At 51.2% G+C, this 15894-nt stretch overlaps 2 protein-coding genes across 2 annotated transcripts; one reads left to right on the top strand and one right to left on the bottom strand.

Moving 5' to 3' along the window:
* The first annotated feature begins 497 nt into the window (after positions 1 to 497).
* Positions 498 to 6774, top strand: LOC133368780 (T-cell surface glycoprotein CD3 epsilon chain). The gene is made up of 5 exons (XM_061593395.1): positions 498 to 1008; positions 3462 to 3686; positions 4544 to 4696; positions 5540 to 5586; positions 5829 to 6774. Exons 1-5 carry the CDS (start codon positions 957 to 959, stop codon positions 5883 to 5885), a joined length of 534 nt encoding a protein of 177 aa, XP_061449379.1. The 5' UTR covers positions 498 to 956; the 3' UTR covers positions 5886 to 6774.
* A 1437-nt stretch (positions 6775 to 8211) lies between these two features.
* Positions 8212 to 14905, bottom strand: LOC133368431 (T-cell surface glycoprotein CD3 gamma chain-like). Its single transcript, XM_061592665.1, has 6 exons — positions 14753 to 14905; positions 13536 to 13580; positions 11708 to 11914; positions 10152 to 10283; positions 9669 to 9712; positions 8212 to 8800 (listed from the first exon to the last, which is right to left on the bottom strand). The coding sequence occupies exons 1-6, from the start codon at positions 14805 to 14807 to the stop codon at positions 8735 to 8737; spliced, it is 549 nt and encodes a 182-aa protein (XP_061448649.1). The 5' UTR covers positions 14808 to 14905; the 3' UTR covers positions 8212 to 8734.
* Between the last annotated feature and the right edge of the window lie 989 nt (positions 14906 to 15894).

The following is a 15894-nucleotide window of genomic DNA, read 5'->3' as shown; positions in this document are numbered from 1 at the left end:
GATGTTGCTGAACTACAGCAACTCCTGTCATCCCAGGCCGTTGGCCATGCTTGCTGGGGCTGATGGGAGTTGCTGTAGTTCAGCAACAGCTGGTGGGCCATCTCTGAGCAAGGAGGTGCTGCCACGGGACAGGAGTGACCAAGCAGGGCCCCAGGGTGGATGCCAGAGCCAATCGGGCTCTCCAAAGGCATCTCATCATCCCAGAAGTCCTGCAACAGTCATTCCAGCAACACTACAGGGACCTGAGACAGGATGTGGGGAGAGGGCACAGGGGGCGTCTCCGTGGTTGGTCAGAAGCAACATTTTGTATGCTCTCCCTTCCTCACCCCTCTTGCGTTCCTTAATAAAAGCCCTCCTATAAGTCAGAGATTCAAGTACTGTGTTGCTTGATGGAGAGGAATTGCTGGCGCACGCTCCACATCTTGGCACCCAAGAGCCCATGGATCCTTCATGGCTTGTCTCTAGTGCTTGTCCTACTCTTGAGAAGAGGTGAGTTGGATGCATGCCACCCAAGGTTTCTGGCAGGACCCAACAGGCTGACTCTGGGAAAGTGAGGCAGTGCTCAGAATCTGCTGAGAGCAACTGGGGTCAGAGGACTAACCCTAACCCTGCCCTTTCCACTCCAGCCTTCACCCAAAGGCCCTACAAGGCACCCCTCCCTCCCTCCCTCCCTCCCTCCCTCCGCGGTCGGCAGCCTATTGCTCTCCTCCTCCTCGCGGCACTCCTGCACTTCTGGCAGGGCTTGTGCTTGTCTCAGGCGCTTCAAGCTGCTCTGGCAATCTTGCAGTGGAAACGTTGTGTGGCTGCCCTCTCTTTGCTTACAGACTCGCCAGGCTCTTCAGCAGCCCCAGGGGGCACTCCCAAGGCCTCCCTCCCCTTTCTCTTTGCAGGTGCAAACAAAGTCCCTTGAACTGGATGGGAGCAGTCTAAGCCACAGCAGGGAAGAGCAGGGAAGGATGCTCTTGGGGGTCTGTCTGGGTGCCTTGGCTCTCACTGTCTTCTCTTTGGGTAAGTACATCTGGCTGTGGTGGTGGGAGGGCTGGGTGCACACCAGAGGAAGAGCCCTGCCAGGTCCCTCTAGATCAGGGGCTCCCAGCAGTGGCCATCCAGAGGCACCTGGAAGCCCACAAACTGGGCATAAAGGCAACACCCTCCTTTGCCATTTTTCCGGCAAGGGGCATTCAGAGGCACACTCACTGCCTCTGGGTGTGGAGGGTCCAATTAGTTTTCATCAGAGGAGGCACCATGGTGGAGCGGTTGCATCTAGTCCCCTTTTGAAGCTAGTGCTACCACCACACCTTGTGGCAGAGAATCTCTTGGGTTAATTATGTGATGTAGCACTTTCTTTGGTCTGTCCTGAATCTATTTATTATTTATTTCATTTCTATCCTACTTTTACTCCAAGGAGCTCAATGTGGTGTACATTGTTTGTCTCTCTCCATTTTATTCTCACAACAACCTTGTGAGGTAGGTTAAGCTGAGAGACTATGATTGGCCCAAGGTCATCCAGTAAGCTTCACAGCTGAGCAGGGATTTGAACCCTGGTCTCCCAAGGCTCCAATCCAACCACTCTAACCACTACACCGTACTGGTTCTCAACCTAGAAGTCATTTAGCGGCAATTATTTTCTCCTGGGTCACACCCTTCCCCAAACTGTCACTCTCCCAGCCAAGGTGGTTTTGGGTTCATGCAGCGAATGTGGAGTCCGAGGGTGTAATGAAGAGTGGGAGACACTGGAGACCCACACCACCCATCACACTTAAGGAACATTTCCACTGGGTCCTTTGAAAACCCACTCAGCAGCCCAGCTGGATTTGCCAGGATTTCACGGCCATTCACCATTAAGCTTGGGGAGCCTGCCGCCTGTCCATAGTGTTTCTCTTGAGTGCAGCCCCCAGCCTGCCCCAGCCCTGCTACAGATAATTGGGGCTAGTCCAACCCCCGCGCACACACACACATGTAGCGGGGGGGGGAGTTGGCTTGTTTCCATAGTTTATATCCTGCAGATTCAACATACATTTGGTGGCTAACAAAGTATGAATTGAAAAATAAATAAAATGTACAAACCAAAAACTGAAACAGCTCCAGTCTATTCCAATCAAAACTGCTTGAGTTAAAAACCCTAACATTAGCAGTCCTTAAAAGTCTTGGTAAAGAGAGATGATTGTCACAGCCAGGAGAGGCCCACGTTATTTCCCCCTCTCTCCTCCCTTGCCCTTTCTCTTTATTTTGCCTTTTTGGCCAGCACCGAGCAGAGGCTGATTGCCAATGCAGCCGCAGAGTCAGAGTTCAAAGGCTTCCAAAGGCTTCTCTGATGGGCTGATGAATGAAGGAATGAATGCAGAGCCCCTTTGCAGGCAGTGCTGCTGAGGAAAGGGCAGAGTTTGCTTGTTAGTTTAATTTATATTTTATTTTATTTATTATTTATCTTATATCCCGCCCTTCCTCCCAGGAGGAGCCCAGGGCAGCAAACAAAAGCAGTAAAAACACTTTAAAACATCATAAAAGCAGACCTTAAAATACATTAAAACAAAACAACTTTAAAAACATTCTTTAAAAAAGCTTCAAAAACATCTTAAATAAAAAGGGTTAAAAACATATTGTTTAGGAAAAAAAGGTTTTAAAAAAACATATTAAAAGCAATTCCAACACAGATGCAGACTAGGATAGGTCTCAACTTAAAAGGCTTGTTGAAAGAGGAAGGTCTTCAAAAGGCGCTGCAAAGATAACAGAGATGGTGCCTGTCTAATATTTAAGGGGAGGGAATTCCACAGGGTAGATGCCACCACACTAGAGGTCCGTTTCCTATGTTGTGCAGAACGGATCTCCTGATAAGATGGTATCTGCAGGAGGCCCTCACCTGCAGAGCGCAGGGATCGACTGGGTATATAAGGGATAAGACAGTCTTTCAGGTGCCCTGATCCTAAGCAGTATAGGGCTTTGTACACCAAGACTAGAACCTTGAACTTGGCCTGGTAGCAAATGGGCAGCCAGTGCAATTCTTTCAGCAGCGGGCTATATCCCCCCCTTCCTCCCAGAAAGAGCCCAATGTGGCTAACAAAACACACACAAAACTCTCAAAACATCTTAAAAGCAGACTTGAAAACATATTAAAACAAAACAGCTTTAAAAACATATTTAAAAACATCTTAAAATGCAATTCCAACACAGACGCAGACTGGCATAAGGTCTCTGCTCAAAAGACTTGTTGAAAGAGGAAGGTCTTCAGTAGGTGCCAAAAAGATAACAGAGATGGTGCCTGTCTAATATTTAAGGGGAGGGAAATCCACAGGGTAGGTGCCACCACAATAAAGGTCCGCTTCCTATGTTGTGCAGAACGGACCTTCTAATAAGATGGTATCTGCAGGAGGCCCTCACCTGCACAGTGCAGTGATTGGCTGGATATATAAGGGTTGAGATCTTTTTGTGTTTTAATTGCCCACCTTGTTTCTGTCCTCCAGCCTCATCCACCACAGAAATGAAAGTTGATGTCTTTCAGAAGCATGTGAATCTCAGCTGCTCCACAGATAACCCCGAATGGAAAATAAAAGAGTGGAGCAAGTATAAACCTCTACACAAGAGTGGAATATTGACCATACCACTCAGTGAGGGGAAAGTGACCAAGGGTCAGTACTCCTGTGTCTCCAAGGATGATCAGACATCCAGGATTTATCTGCAGATCAAAGGTGAGTGCTGAAAACCCCTTGCAGCCAGCAGCTTGAGATCCTGGTGCTGGGATTTCTCTAGCACCAGATGAAGGCTACTGACACTTACAGTCTGTCATAACAACACAGCTCGGGACCATCCAGTGAAGCTGAATGTTAGAAGATCCAGGGCACAGAAAAGAAAGGAACTTCTTCCCACTGCGTATAGTTAAGCTATGGGATTCGTTCCCACCGGAGGCAGTGATGTATGACTTGTATCGCTTTAAAAGAGGATTAGACACATTCATGGAGGAGGAGGAGGAGGAGGAGGGTATCAATGCCCTCCACTGTCAGAGGCAGGATGCCCCCGAATGCCAGTTGCTGGGAGCTGCAGGTGGGGAGAGGCGGCTGCTGCTTGCAGGCGTCTTCCCTTTGAGGCACCTCGTTGGCTGCTAGTGGTCTGGATCGGCCCCTTATGGCCTGGTCCAGCTGCAGGGCTCATTCTATGTTCTTGTGAGGAAGGTGGAGAGATCTGAGGGAGCTGCCAAGAGCGTCTCCTCCTGAACTCCACACCCAGGCCAAGGTGCCTGTTCCCCATCCCTGTAAAGAAAGCCTGCTTGTCTTGGGGAACCTGGAGGCAGGGGAGCCCTCCCCTGCCCAGTGAGATCTCTCTCCAAAGTCAGGCTACTCCAGGGCCCAAGACGTGTTGCGGCTGGCAAGGTGAAGGACAAGACCAGTCCACCACCACCCCAGACAACTGAAGGCAGCAGGCTGGCTCAGGGGCTCTGGGCAAGCTGCGTGGCACACATGCTGCTCTGTCCCCCAACAGCTCCTTGCCCCGTTCCCCCCCCCCCCCCGGCCTGGCTTCCATTCCTTGACCCTCTTGTTTTTCTGGGCAGCCTGTGAAGACTGTGTGGAACTGAGCACCGGGTTTGTGGCCGGCATCGTCATCGCTGACCTGCTCATCACCTGCGGGGTCCTCTTCCTGGTCTACTACTTCAGCAAGAGCCGTGGAGGGGCTGCAGGGGGTGGCCCCCGCACACGGACACAAGGTGAGTGCCTGTCTTGGTAGTAGGTCAGGCTCTCCATCAAGGGCCCTCTGCTTCTCCTGTTGCCCCACTGAAAATGAGGCCCTGCCAGAGAGGAGGGAGGGATACCTCCCCTTCTCCTTGCCCCAAGGTCATAAGACAGCCGATGTCTCTGGCAAAGGAGCAAGGGTGGCAGGCCTGGTGACCTCTCTCCCTCCTCTTGTGCCCGCTCCATTGGCAAACAGGAAGTTGGAAAGGATGTGTGTCTGGACCTGGGGTGGGGGTGGCTGCATGCCAAGCCCCTCACTCCCATCCTGAGCCGGGGGTGGGGGTGGCAATGGGGGTTCAGGCAAGAATGAGCTCTGGCCCTGTTACAGCTTAAGAATCCTGTGTTGCTGGGATGCTCTCTACTGGCTCAGGACTCGCTTCAGGAGGTGAACTGGAGGCTGAAGGATGCTCAGAGCGGGCCTGCAGTGGGTGGGTGGCCTCACCACAGGAGGAACCCTGACACCTGGCCAGGCCCAGAGGTCATAGCAGCAGCAGCAGCAGCAAGGAAGCTACCTCCGGTGGGGTGACTTTATAACTCCTTTGCTATGAAACGGAGTCCTGAGTCAAACCACAGCACTCCTTATTACAGTCAAAGACCTGCATTCAGGAACAGCATAAAACACATTATCCATAATATAAAATAAAGTAATGAAGATAATCTAGAATGAGCTATCATGTCATTGGATAAAACAAGATACTGCTATCTGCCCAGAAATATGACAGAAAGAAGTTCCTTGTCCATGTGCACAGAAGCACATATCCCGCAGTTACTATTTGGGGATAACCGCCTCTGAATCTTGGCTTTGCATTGTTTTCCAGGCCCAAAGGGGGACTGCCCCCCACCTGTCCCAAACCCAGACTATGAGGTAAGCGCAGGAGAGGACCATTTGCTGGGGAGGGGGAGGTCAGCCAAAGTACCTGGAGCCTGGCTGCCCTCAGAAGCTGGGTGGGCACAGGCCAGGCCAGGCACAGGCAGAGTTGGCAGCTGCTTGCTCTCCTGGCTAATCAGCCCCAGCTTCCTGGTGGCCCCACAGCCTGTCTGGGGACACAGAGATGTCCTCACCAGAAAGGGGCCTGGCTGAGTAACACCTGCTTTTTGTTCTGACAGCCCATCCGGAAAGGCCAGCGGGAGGTGTATGCCGGACTAGAGGCCAGGGCCTTCTGAGACGCACCACAGATGATGCTGGGCGGAGATGCAGTGCCAGGAAACCATTTTGCTGGTGGCCGTGGCCAGAGACTGCGTCTACAGCACCGCCATTTCCTTGTGCCACCAGCAGCTTCGGTGTGTGTGTGTTGTTTTCCTCTCTGATTCTTGCAGCCGCTGCCTCCTCCTCCTCCTACGCAGCTCAGCCCCTTCCCTCCAGTGGGTCTGGATGTGCCTCAGGATAGTGGAGAGGGGGGCCTTCCGACTGCTCTGCTACCATCTCCCAGCCATGGCTGGAGCTCCCCCAGCGCAACACAGGGTATCTGGGGGGGGGGGCTGCTTGGAACACAGAGACCTAGGGCAGGCCACAGGTACTGGGAGGGGCTGTGTGGGGTTAGGGTTGGGGTCAGGGCCCGACCCTCACCCCCCACCCTCACCCCCCACCCTCACCCCCCACCCTCACCGCCTGGACTTGCCCCGCGAGCAGTGCTCCACCCCTGAACAGAACCTGATTGCAGGGGCAGGGGGTGTCCTAGTTCTAGAGCCTTTGACTAAGGGGGTCTGACAGAACCTGCTCCCCCAAGGCATCCCCCCTTCTTCATCCATCAGTCCTGGCCCCCTTCCCTGCATCAACTCTTTGAACTTAAGCCCCTTGTAGTCAGACACCCCCCCGCCACAAGGCTCCTGCCACTCAGGGAGAACGGTCAGTCTACCGGCTCAGCTGCCTTTGCTGCCTTCGTCCTTCTCCTGGCCTGCCACGTGGTGGGTCCTGGGTTCAGGCACCACAGGAAGCAACTGCAATCTGCCGCCCCCAGAGCAGTGCTCTGACCTCTTTGGAAAAAGCCTGTTTCCGTGTTTATTTTGGTTGTGTTTGCAAGGAATTGTAATAAAGTGGCTTCTGGTCCAGCCGGCACCATCACACTGACTCTGTTTGCCCATCATTCTTTCCGGGGTCTGTGTGTTCTGTGCTGGGTGGAGACTCCTGATGTGTGTCTTACTCCTGGAGGGACCCACCGACACTCCACAGGTGTGGCATAGTGGGAAAGAGGCTGGCCGGAGAATGCAGGGCTTGCCGGCAATGCTCAAGGTGGGAAGGCAGGCGAAGAGGGCATGCCAGCCAGAGGGACCGTGGGGCATGAGGGACAGGGCTGTATTTAACACCACAGGCCAGAGAGGGCCTCTCAGCCATTTGGTTGAAGCAGGACCCCAGTACATCCTGCTGGGAACACCTCAGCCATCACTCCTGCTCAAGGGCTGCTTGGTGGAAAAGGGCCCCCAGCAGAATGCCTCTCCTGGCCCCACGGGGAGGCTGATCAGCACAGGAAGTGGCAGCTGCGGTGAGGAGGAGGAACGCTCAGCCCCCAGCGACTGCGCTTGTTCCACAGGATGTGGTCAGAGCAAGTGCACCTGCAAAGAAAGAAAGAATGTGGGGCTGCTGTGATGTTGCTGTATTAGTGTATATATGGTAAGTGCTGTTTGAATAGAAGATACATGGTAAGTGGAGTGAAAGAGGAGGGGGAGTGAATGGGCAGTAGAATGCTGGATGATTGGCTGAGGGTGGAGAATGGCGGAGAGTATAAATGGAAGGATGACAGTTAAATCTGGGTGGACGTTGTGGGTTGTTTTGGTGGGTTTTTGAGAGGAGATTGTGTGGAGAGTTGGTGGATGTGAGGAGAGTGTGGAGTTCGGATTAATACTAAGACCAGTACCTCAGGGATAGATGAAACCATATGCTTAAGTGCCTTTATAAAGAAATCTTGTTATCTTTGTTATTTAATAAATATATTTGGTTTACCAAAGGCCTGATCCTTGGCTGGGGTTTCACAGACCAGAAGGGAGGGTAAGGTAAATACCAAGGCTGAAGGGAAACTGTAACAAATGGTGGCAGCGGTGAAGGGGATAATATAACACCACAAGTATTCAGAGCAAACCAGAATTATATATAAAGATCAAAGGGATTGGGGACAGCTTAAGCACTCAGTCACAGAGGTAACCTGATAGAGAGACTCAGGCAGAGTCTCTGGGAATACTGGTTATAGGACGTGACTGGTGGTGCTGCCTAGCAGGGGGATCTGTTGAGATCTGTGCTAGAGCGGGGAGAGAAACCATAAAAAAGGACAGTCCGGACTGGTGGAGTCCCTGGTGGTGCCTAGTGACAGGCAGTAACCACGAGCAGGTAGGAACCTGACAGGGAGAGCCAGGGAAGGGCGTCACAGCTGCACATTTGTGCAAGTTGCTGACTCTGTAAAGAGCTGAAGCACTCAGAACTCGCTGCTGAACTGCCGTTCAGAACACATTTAACCACACACCACTTAAGAGTCCAATTTCTTTTAGTAAAATAAGATGTTTATTTGGAAAGGTATGCAATGCACAGAGATGAGCTACAGTTTGGATGCAAGGAAACGAAAAGGCAGGAGATGGAAGCTGAACTATCCCTTCCTATCTTTTGCACCTAAAAAAGGACCTCCTCAAGTGCTGGGCTCCGGATCTAGGTTCTACTCAACAGGGAACCTGGGGCTGAAATGTTTTTATTTATTTCATTCTGCTTATGAATTGCTTCATATAAAACATCTCAAAATGATTTAACAATGTTCGAAATTGATCACTTCAGAAACCGCGAGCGTGGGAGATCCTTTGACTTGCTTAGCTATTGATGCCCTTTAGGATCAGAATGAAAAGTTGAGGGGAGGGAACAAGAGGAGGCCAGCGGGGGGGGGGTCACATTGTGAAAGGAAGGCCCAGCAAGATTCAAAGGAAGGTTACGTCCTCCTCTGCGCATGAAGTGACCTTCCCTCGGGAATTCCCGTTGCCATCCCTCCCTCAGCAATCCTCCCGTCTGGCGTTGCAGAGGTAAAGGAGTGGTGCCCCTCTCACCGGTGGCGCCTCTTGGCAGCTTGGAGGTGGCTGTACTGCCCGTTGCTGCGGTCCCCGAGAGGCTGGAAGGGAAGAGAGGTGTGCATTGAGAAGCGTTGTGGACTGTGCCTTGGGAACAAATGCCTGGGGATGACAGAGGAGCGGGCAGCCTGGGACAGACATGGCATCGTTAGCACAGCAGGACTGCCAGCCCGGGAAGGACCTGTGCTGCGCTCAGCCATGGCTGCTGGCCACCACTGATGCCGACAGCTCCCTTCAATTGCTGGAGGGCAGCCGGGTAAGGCTGTAGCTGCAAAAGCAGCAAAGGCGGTGTCGTTCCAGCTGCACCCCCTGCAGTCCCTCCCAGCCATCGGGTTGTTCACTCCTTGGGGCAAGAAGTGGGACAGTGTCATTACCAGCCCGTGACAGATCCGCATTGTCTTGTGGTAGCAAATGCCATGTTGAGGTGCACACGTGTGCACACCCCCACACCAGGGAGCAGGAGAGGTGGTTGCCGTGCCTGGGCCTGCACAGACAGGCCAAAGCCTTCAAGCAAGCTCTGTGCACAACAATGCAGAGCAAAGTGCTCCCTCCACTGTCTCCTGGTGACTTAGGACATCTCCATGCTCCAAAACAAATGGAATCTATGTTGGGCTTTCTACCTCTGGCAACACAGTATTTTCAGTTGATCCCATTTGGAGGCTTATCTGTTGCCAGGAAGGCTAGAAATTTCCTTTTTAAAAGGGGAGAGGGAGAAGATCCCCAGGAGAATTGACATCTGCATTCTGTGCCAAGGGGCTCTCTGGCTGTGGTATTAGAAGCTCAGGAGAAGTCAAGGAGGCCTGGGGTGTGAAGGGCCCCTTGTGTGAAGGTCTGGGAAGAGCTGCCCAGCAAACAACATGGAGGAGAGGAAGGAAGAGACTGAGGGCGGAAGCAGCGGTGGCAACTCACCTGGTAGAGCTGCTCATTCGCCAGCAGGGTCTGCTTGTCGGAAGCTACAAAGTCAAAATAGGAAAATTCAGGACTACTCTAAGAGATTATCTTAAAAAGTAAAAAATAAATATACCAAGGCTGGGAGGCGCATCTTCAGCTGGACTGCAGCATGTGGGGAGAGATTTAACCCTTCCCCCAACTGCAGTTTCAACTAACATCCCCTCCCCCTGCAGTAATTGGCCTCAGTGGAGAAAAAGCTCCCATTTGTTCTAGCAGAGTTCAAGCACAAGCTCCAGGCCCAGGCTACAAAAGCAGCAACCTTGGGGGATCATTGAGGGACAGGAGGCCTCTGGGTCTCAGACCCGTGTTATTACATGGAAGGTGGAGCTTCTCCCCAGAGGCCCACGTGGAACACAGCTGCCATTGTGGCACACAGGACCTTGCCCCTTCTTCAAGGATGTCTCCCCATCTCCCAGCAAATATCTGCCCTCCACTGCTTACCTTGAGAGCGCTGGCCTGGCTTCTCTGCAGCAATGCAGTACACAGCAACAGCCAGGAAAAATGTGGCCACAATGCTGGCCACCAGAACCCCCAAGATCGTAGCAAGATTCAGGTGGATACAATTCTGGCACACTGTGTGGCAAGAGAGAGAGAGCTGAGCAAGCATCCTGCACCCATCACCACATGCTCACCAGCACATCCTGCTTCGGTCAACCCATTACTTCATTTGAGCATGTGCAAACCATATTGTTTAACATTTTGAGGTTTGCTGTCCTGGGCTCCATTGGGAGGTACGGCAAGATAGACATTTAATAAACAATAAATAAATAAACTGCCATTCCCTTGCCACTGAGTGACCACAAACAGCCCTTATCCATCTGGGAATAGAGGGAAGCCATTCTGGTCCTTGGGTGGGATTTCCAAGTACTGTAGATATAACGCCTAACATTCCCCTCCCCTTTTTAAAAACAGAGCCCAAGGACTCTTCAGTCCCACAACTCAGAGTTAACTTCAAGTTGGAGGAAGCCAGATTTCGGTTGAGCATCAAGAAAAACATCCTAACTGTTAGAGCTGTACGACAATGGAACCAATGTCCTAGGGAGGTGGTGGGCTCTCCAGCACTGGAGACCTTCAAGAGGCAGCTGGACAGCCACCTGTCAGGAATGCTTTAATTTGGATTCCTGCACTGAGCAGGGGGTTGGATTTGATGGATTTTATAGGACCCTTCCCACTCTTCTGTTCTATTGTTCTGTGATACACACACACACACACCGTACACTGAGCAAGATACCCAACAACAACAAAAGAACAATCTGGCAAGGGGAGTCTGTTTCGGAACAGAAACTGATTTGTTCCCCAAATTCTCCTCTGAAGAGCATTCTAATTTTGATGCTGTTAGTATATTTGACATACAGTGATAGTTGACATTTGATTTTTAAAATTTAAACCACAGATCTAATGTGAGCAAAGGTATTTTAGTATTTGGCAGCTCACATGCAGAAACTGCCAGTCTTCGATAGCGTTTGAGAGATGACAAGCAACAGCAGGTAGTAAAATGTTTGCTTTTGTGATACGATTGCTCATTTAATGTAACCAATTAGGAAACAAACCCTACCCAAGAAGTCACAAATACAAACCAGAACAAATGCTATATTTTGATAAATTTGAAATTTTGTCAGTGTTGGGGTAGGGGAATTTTCCCCTAACTCTTCTTGGAAGTTTTATTGCTAATCTGTTTTATGTTCTCTCAAGACCCCCTAAAAATCTCTTCCCCCCCCCAAGTCCCTGCCACCCCCATTCTGTCTGCCTTCAGCGGAGTCCCTCCTTCACTCAGTTCAGTTCCAAAGCAAGCCCTCCCTCCGGGAAAGGGAAGGTGACAAGGGGGGGGAGGCAAAGAAAGCGGGCTCCTGCAGGGCCCTTTACAGTCTCACAGCTCCTAGCAGCCTCAGCAAGTCCACCCTGGCCATGTGTACCGATGTTCCCCCCCACATCCCCCCCTCCATTGTGTGAATCTCTGGAGCAGCACTTAAGCTGGGGGCAAGGAGGGGTTCACGCACTTCGGAAGAACACGTGCAGAGAGTCAGTCGTCTTTGAATTATTGCACTCGTAGAAACCTCTGGGGTCATCCACAGCAAAACCCAAAGGCAGCTCTTTGTCCGTGTGGCTTAAAGCTTTCCCATTTTTCTTCCATTGTACCATGGCGTTCTTATCTGCTTCACACTGCAAGATGATGCTCTTCCTTGACTGCTTCACCGTGATGATCTCTGCAATACCAACAGGGAGGGATGGCGTGAGAAGGGTGGGGGGAGAGACCCACAGACCCCATCCATCCATCTAGCCCTCGGAGCGACCCAAGATCATCAGCACAGCTGGGATGCAGGCAGGAGGAAGAAGGCGTGCAGCTGTAGGACAAAGGCCTCCTTCAGGCAGGTCCACATGTGATGGAAACATCTGCACTGGCTTGAGGAGGAGGTGGCTAGCCAGGCTGGCCCCTTCCTCAGCACTTGATGGCAGCAACTCTCTCCCAAGGGAATGCAAGCCTAGCTCTGCCTGAGAAAGCAACCTCAGCAGTGGCACAAGGGCAGCCTAATGTTGGTGTTTGCTTCCCTGGTTCATGACATGCAATGAATCATCCAGGTGAAGGCAGCTCCTACGAAGGCCACAAAGTGCAACCTAGAAGTGTGGAGGGAGACAGGCAGCTGCCTGCCTCCACCTGGCTCACTACAGACCCCAACTGGCAGTGGCAGCAGCTGACCAAGGTTTGAGAGAGGAGTCTCTCCCAGTCTTACCTGGAGATGCGGCCAGGGACTGAATCTGGATCTTCTGAATATAAAGCAGGGGCTCCACCACAGCCTCTTTTCCTGGAGCCTCAACCACCCTCACACCAAACAGGCCCCCTCCTGCTGCCGCCTCCTCCTCCTCCTCTCCACATCCACCCCTGGCTTTGCACCAGCCAAGCATTGGCAGGATTGAACTTCTGTGCACACACTCAGCTGCATACAGTCGTTGCTTCAATCAGCCCACAGGCTGAGGCCCATGAGGGTGGCAGCCTGCTTTTCAAGACCCCGCTGGGAAACCAACAACTAATTGGGACACAGACACGGCCAGCTCACCACCCTGCCAGCCAGCAATTCCCCTTCCATCTAGAGCAGTGGTGTAGTGGCAAATTCAGAAGTGCAGGGTTCCTTCATGATAGTCACACCACACACCCCTCGCAGCCAAGCCCCCAGGATTCATAATCTCTTCTGCAATTACAGAATGACAGAATCAGAATAAAAGTGCTGTGTGCATAGTCTTCCCCCCACCCTCAGCTTCTCTCTCTGGGGGCTAAACCTCGCCAGAAATGCTTTGATTTTAAGAATTCTGAAATGAAGCCACCATGGGACTAGAATTTGAGAGACCAAGATATTTTGCTCACTTCTCACTTACCCTAGAAGCCAATCAGCATGAAAGGGGAGGCATGGGTTGTGGTTAGCCTGGCAAAGTGGTTACATTGCCACCCCCCCAAAAAAAACCAACCCTGTGGTTTGGAGAGATCTCTCACAGTGAAGACTCACCAACCACTTTCTGTGGCTACAGTCCCCATGATGGCTAAACTGCTTGAAAACCTGGTTTGCCACTGGCAGCTCACAAGCTCAGGAGATTTAGGTGTATAGAATATTTTTTTAAAAAAACAAACAGTACAGACAACAACAACTTATTTTAAACAAAAGCTAGCCCCAGAATCCTTCTCCAGTGAAAGAGGGCAGCAACGAAGGGGAGCCAAGAAGACTCAGCCACACAGTGCTACTTCAGCCACTTCTGAAAGAGAAAGAGGCCCAAGACTCAGCCAGGATTACTGCCTTCCTCTCCCCCCCCCCCCAGGAAGATCAAGATGAGCCATACCTGTGGTAGTTTCCGCTGCAGAGTTTCCAGCGGCGATGAGGATGCCTGAGAGGAAAGGAGAGTGTTACAGTTTAAGAAGCATGGGCCAAGCACCAGGCACTGGGGGCAAGAGGCACAATTTGATCCCAACTGGCTTCTGGGCCAGGCAACATCAAGGAGGGGTGACTGTGCCCAGACCTGGACACAGGCATGCATCAGAATGAGGTCTGTAGCCCAAACCCCAAAGCCTGAACCCTCCTCCCTGGCCACACACAGCAAAATAATGAAAGTGATTCCTCTGTGTGGGGCAGCGGCAGCTGCAGCATCCCCTCAAGCTAGGGATGGTTAGGAAAAGGACAGCAAATAAGACAGACTGCATTGTGATGGAAATGTTCCATAGTGCAGCTGCATTTGGACTACTGGTTGCCCCATCTCAAAAAGAACAGCACAGAGTTGGGAAAAGGGAACCAAAATTATTAGGGACCAGAATACCCTCCCTCTGTTTGGGGCTTCTTAGTCCAGAAAAATTATGACAGGAAGAGGGGGCATGATTGAGGTTTATGAAATTCTGCACATTGGACAGAGGGAAGTCCACTTCTTCTCCCTCTCTCATAAAACTAGAATCCGGAGTCTCCCAATGAAGTGAAAGAGTTGGAGAATCAGGAGAGAGAGAGAGAGAGATGCACAAGAATATATATAATTCTCTGCCACAAGATGGTGGTGGTAATGGCCATTAATGTAGATGGCTGATTAAGACACACTCGCAGAGGAGAAGGAGGGAAAGGTCTAGACAACCACAATGGATCATGATGGCAATATGGAACCTGTTTCCTTGCAGGCAGAGGTGTGGATGGTGGTCCTACTATATCCTCTGGGAAAGGCACTGACCTTTAACAGGGTCCAGCAAAAGACCTGCTGTCTTTCAGGATGGAACACAGAAGGCAAACATGACCAGTGCCTTCTTGTCAAGCATGTCGTGTGTCTTTGAGATGTGCAGGTTTTAAAGCACAATTTTGGACAACCGCAGCATGGGAAAGAAGGTGCCTGTAAACGTTTGAAAGTGCTTTGTCTGCCTGCCTCTCTTTGCCTTCCCAATCAGGGACCCCAGTTTTTCTTTTCCTTCTTTGTTCTCCCACCCCCACCCCACTTTTGTCACATCCTGTCCTGAGGCTGAGTGCTGGACTCAGGGGCCTTCTGGTCCTGTCCACTCTATAGTTTGCCTTTGAGGAAGGTCCTACCTTTGGAGAGCAACCCAAGGAGAGCTGCACACAGGAGATGCTGGCTGCGTCCCATGGCTTTTCTTCAGAGACCTGCCTACTCCTTCCCTCCTGAAAGGGAAATCGCACACTTCGCAAAATGATACAAAGGGGGTTGTGCTGGGTGCTGTGATGAGCTGAGTGCAGAAGTAGCAAGAAAATCTCTCTGCACTCTGTTGTTGACAGGAAACCTGTGGGCAGCCCCCCCTCCTGTGCACGGAAATGAGTGAGTGAAAAGACGTTGAGAGAGTGCAGTTTCCAAAGGTTATCATTCTTGTGTTAGACTCCCAAAGCAAAAACAGCAAAGGGATGTATTCAGTCCTTTTTTTTCTGAGAAAATAGAGATGAATCACCTATACCTACCAGTCTTGATGAAAAACAGCCTTAGTGGGTGGAAAACTGTTGCTGGCCAATAGATGTCTATCTGGAAAGTATTGTTTGTGCTTGATTAATTCTGCTTGTGGGCTTCCCACAGGCATCTGGTTGGCCACTGTGAGAAGAGGGTGCTGGGCTAGATGGGCCTCCTTTGGCCTGATCCAGCAGGCTCTTCTGATGTTCTTTTGTGCCCCAGATTACACCGTCACCTTTTTACTCTCTCACCCTCATTGTGAATGTGCCAGTAGGACAGAATGCCACACCAAGGCACAGAATGGTAACATACTCCAAGCTTTGTTCCTTAGCACAGTAGCCTGTAGGATCATTTGAGAAAAGATCAATCGGGACAAACAGTATTATTAGATAACCCCCTCTCTGCACAGATGCATATAAATTAGGCCTTCAGATGGAAGGAAAATGGTCTGCAGAACATGGGTGTTTATCCTTTTTTCCTTACACTGTTTTTTCCTCCTGTTGTCAGATCTGCCAACTGCATGGGCTGTGTCCAGAGAGATGGTGCACTTACTATCTCCATGCTGTAAAACCAGGCATTTACCAACTGCAGCAGCCCTGACAATCCAGCCCTTGCCTTCCTTGGCCAGATTTATTAGAAGAGCCCTGCAGCTGGATCAGCCACTATCTAGTGCAGCATCCTCTTCCCACGCTGGCCAGCTAAATGCCTCTTCAGAGGCTCACCATCAGGACATGAGCACAATGGCCCAGTGACTGGTATTTAGAGGCATGCAGCG

Source organism: Rhineura floridana, chromosome 12, assembly GCF_030035675.1.
Source record: "Rhineura floridana isolate rRhiFlo1 chromosome 12, rRhiFlo1.hap2, whole genome shotgun sequence".
Lineage (NCBI taxonomy): Eukaryota > Metazoa > Chordata > Lepidosauria > Squamata > Rhineuridae > Rhineura > Rhineura floridana.
This window is presented reverse-complemented; position numbering and strand designations above follow the sequence as displayed.